The sequence below is a fragment of the Fonticula alba genome, assembly GCF_000388065.1.
Source record: "Fonticula alba strain ATCC 38817 unplaced genomic scaffold supercont2.7, whole genome shotgun sequence".
NCBI classification, from domain to species: domain Eukaryota; order Rotosphaerida; family Fonticulaceae; genus Fonticula; species Fonticula alba.
Genome location: NW_009242977.1, coordinates 154,065 through 157,557, shown reverse-complemented (window position 1 = coordinate 157,557; position 3,493 = coordinate 154,065). Strand labels below are relative to the sequence as shown.

Genomic DNA, 3,493 nt, shown 5'->3' with positions numbered 1-3,493 from the left:
GGGGGGCACAGCATGGTCAGCGATGTGAGGCCGAGAGGAAATCAAAAACACAGGCAGGACATGCGTGTGGGCGTGTGGGCGCGCGCGCGCGCGCGCGTGTGTGTGTGTGTGTGTGTGTGTGTGTGTGTGTGTGTGTGTGTGTGTGTGTGTGTGTGTGTGTGTGCACGCGCATAGAAGCACGCACATTGTGCCACAGGGGCAAGTGCAGCTCGCGATGCACGAGCCGGTCGATCAGCAGACGCAGGTGCCAGATGACATGGCCCCCACTCGGGTCCATCATCAGGGCATACGCATCGTCGGCTTCCGCCGGTTGGATGAGGTTGAAGTATCGCGCAAGGGAGATGGTGAAGTTCTGAAGAGGGAGCAGTAGGTGTCACAGGAGGGGGACATGGTCAGAGGATGTTGTGCAAAGGGCAGAGTCTTGAGGTGCTGGCGGCCGGCAGGGAGGAGTGATTCCCAGAGGACTAAGAGTGTCTGTTCCTCCCCTCCCCCCCGCCTCCCCTCGCCCCCCCCCCCACACGGAGGTGTTGACATACGTCCATGAAGTTGATGACCTCCATCGAGTCGATCGAGGAGCCGGCATCCTGCGCAAGGGCCTCGATGTTTTGGTTGTAGTGCCGGCCTGGGGAGGGACAAACATCGATGTCAGCAGGGGCAAAGGGGGAGCAGCATGCCGGTCGATGCATGGTGAAGGCGCACCGAGTGGGGACTCCATGCTGGCGACGATGCGCGCGAACAGCTCAAGCATGGTGCCGTTGATGTCGTGCTCATAGGACGAGCGCGACTCGATGGACTGCACGCGGGAGAGGGGGGCGGGCAGGAGGGCGAGCCCTGTCAGTAAAAGCCGGAGCGACCAGGAGAAAAAGATGGGCCTGGCACAGGCCCGGGAAGCCATGGGCCGGGGGGAGGGCCAGGGAAGAAGGCCCCCCCCCTCTCTTCCCCAACAGCAGCATGGGACACGTACATCCTCCAGGATGGCAGACAGAAGCTGATTGTGTTTGGCATTGGACTTCATGGCCTTACACACGTTGTCATATCGCTCCTGGGCATCCGCCTTGGCCTTCTCAGCAGCCTGGGACAGAAATGCGAGCAGGATGAGATGATCGGGGGGAGAGGGAAAGAAAGAAGGGGGGGAGGAAGCGCGCGCGCGTGTGTGTGTGTGTGTGCGTGTTAGGGGCGGATGACCGCTGGCCGGGCTGCAGCTGACGGCAGGCGAGATGGGTGCGGGGGGCGCGAAAGTGGCGGGCCAGCCGCGGTAGGTACCTTCTGCCGGCGGAGCAGCGCGCGCAGCTCGTCCCGACAGGGGTTCATGCTGATCAGCTCCTGGGTGGTGATCCCGGCGTAGCTGGGAGCCACCAGGCTGGGAATCGCACCACGGGTAAAGGCAAATTCGGCGGCCTCCAGGCCCTCCTGCACCCGGCTCAGGTGGATTTGCAGGTGGTACGAGATGATGGAATGGCTTTCAGCAGGGGGGGGGGGGGGGGAAGGGCGGCAGCGGACACAAACCCGGACGGCAAAGCCACAGCGGCAAGCATGGGGACGGCCCATGATGGCGACGACGGCGGCCACGACATCGGGAGGCGAAGGCAGGTCAGTCGGGTACGCAGACACGGGGGAGCCCGGCAGGCAGGCAGGCAGGCAGGTCCGCAAGAAAGCCCCGGCCGGCGACCAGGGCCCGGGCCAACGCACAACTTCTGCCGGCACTGGATGACCTTGACGCTGGCGCTGAGGAACTCCCGGAAGGTGGGGCCCTGGAAGGCCACCAGGCCGGCCCGCTGAAGGCGGACCCACTCCTTGTCGTAATTCCGCCGGAGGGTGGCAATGTCCTCGGCCAGGGCCTTAATCCGGGACGAGTGGTGGACGATGTCCTTCTGGAAGCGCCTGACCATGTCGGTGGCCCGGCTGAAGCGGATCGGATTGACCAGCAAATCCTCCGACACCGGGCCGAAGGTCACCTCCTCGGAGTTCATGGCGCCGGGCTCCGGGTCCTGGGCGATGCTGGCTTCGGCCACGGTGGAGGCCAGCATTGGCGACAAGGTGGCCAGATCGGATGTCTGCCGCCGGTGGGGAGGGGTTAGAAAAGGGGGAGGGGGGGGGGAGAGGGAGGGAGCTGGAACCACGGGCAGGCGGCCAAGCGGCCAAGCGCAGATGGCCAGCAGGCCGGGGAATCACAGCCACGCAGCAAGACACACCTGGGTCAGCTCATCCGGCGAGGAGGCCTGGCGGAAGGCCGCCACGCCGGTCAGATCCGCCGGCGGCATGGCCGTGTTGATGGCGAGGCCGACCGGCGGAGCGGTGGCCGTCACCAGATCATCATCGCTCGAGCTGAGCAGCGGCATCGACACAAACCCCCCGAAGAAGGAGAACGTCTCGGTATCAACGCCGACCGGCGGGGAGATGGCCGAAAAGCCGCCAACCAGGACCGGGGCCGGGGCCGGGGCAGCTGGAGCGTTCGGCCCCGTCAGGGCGTCCTGACTGGCCGAGAGCGGGTCAAATTCCGTGAGCAGGCGCATGTACTCCGAGGAGGGGGGGCTGGCGACCGGCCGGGTAGCCGGGACCACTGGCGTCGATGCCTCCGGCTCGTCCAGCGGGAGGAGCAGCTCCTCCGGCGAGCTGGAGTCCTGCGACGCCGGGGGATCTTGCGCCAGGGGGCCAGGGGCCCCGGGCGTGCTGACAGCCACCGGCGAAGAGCCCGGGCCCGAGGCGCCTGGCTGGCTGCCGGCCGGCGGCGAGGAGACCAAGTTCAATTGGAAGAGCGCCTGCTGCAGGGACCCGGTCAGGGGCGAGGTGATGGAGTGCAGGCGATCGCGAGCGGTCATCGGGGCTCGAGGCCCGCCGGGCGAGGGGGACCCGGAAGCCCCCGAGCCGAGCCCCCCGGCCGCCGCCGAGGCCATGGTGGAGGTGGCTGTCGGTGAGGCGGGGGTGGGGGCCGCGGCCGCGGCGGAGACCGTCGCCACGGCGGCCAGCTTGCTGCCGGCCTCATTCAGGGCGGCCACCGCGCGCGAGGAAAGCGACCGCGACCGGATCTCGATGGTATCGCGCAGGGAGGACAGCGAGCTTGGCAGGCTGCGAAGAGCCTCGGAGGAGGGGGATGTGCCGAAGATGAATGCCCCGGCAGGTGCGCCGGCCGAGCCGGCAGCCGCCGCCGAGCCGGCTTGCCGGATGGGCTGGGACGAGGAGGTCGGCCCGGCGGCCGGGGTCACCGGCGGCGCCGGCGTCGGGTCCAAGTCCAGCGCCCCCGGCGAGATCCCCAGCAGCGAGTCGACAATGGAATTGATGATGCCAGTCCCACCGCCGCGCGAATTCAACACATCCACCCCCTGCAGGAAGGTGTCACACACAGAGTCCACCACTTCCGGGTCCACATCGGGGAACATGCCCCGGATGGAGGCCTTCAGCTCGGCGGCATAGGTCGACGAGTCGAGCAGCGCGCCCGAGGGAGACGGAGGGGTCGCCATGGTGCCGGGGCGCCGGGAGGGGGGTGGGGGGGGGG

At 67.7% G+C, this 3,493-nt stretch overlaps 1 protein-coding gene across 1 annotated transcript in view; it reads right to left on the bottom strand.

Annotated features, from left to right (window-relative positions):
- Positions 1-3,458, bottom strand: part of H696_04226 (hypothetical protein) — a gene marked incomplete at both ends in the record, with an annotated part of 5,970 nt that extends 2,512 nt beyond the window's left edge. The window contains 7 exons of the mRNA XM_009498105.1: positions 185-352; positions 537-622; positions 700-793; positions 965-1,072; positions 1,264-1,459; positions 1,690-2,054; positions 2,193-3,458. Of these exons, the coding sequence (XP_009496380.1) occupies positions 185-352; positions 537-622; positions 700-793; positions 965-1,072; positions 1,264-1,459; positions 1,690-2,054; positions 2,193-3,458 (2,283 nt within the window). The remainder of the gene's footprint in view (positions 1-184; positions 353-536; positions 623-699; positions 794-964; positions 1,073-1,263; positions 1,460-1,689; positions 2,055-2,192) is intronic.
- Between the last annotated feature and the right edge of the window lie 35 nt (positions 3,459-3,493).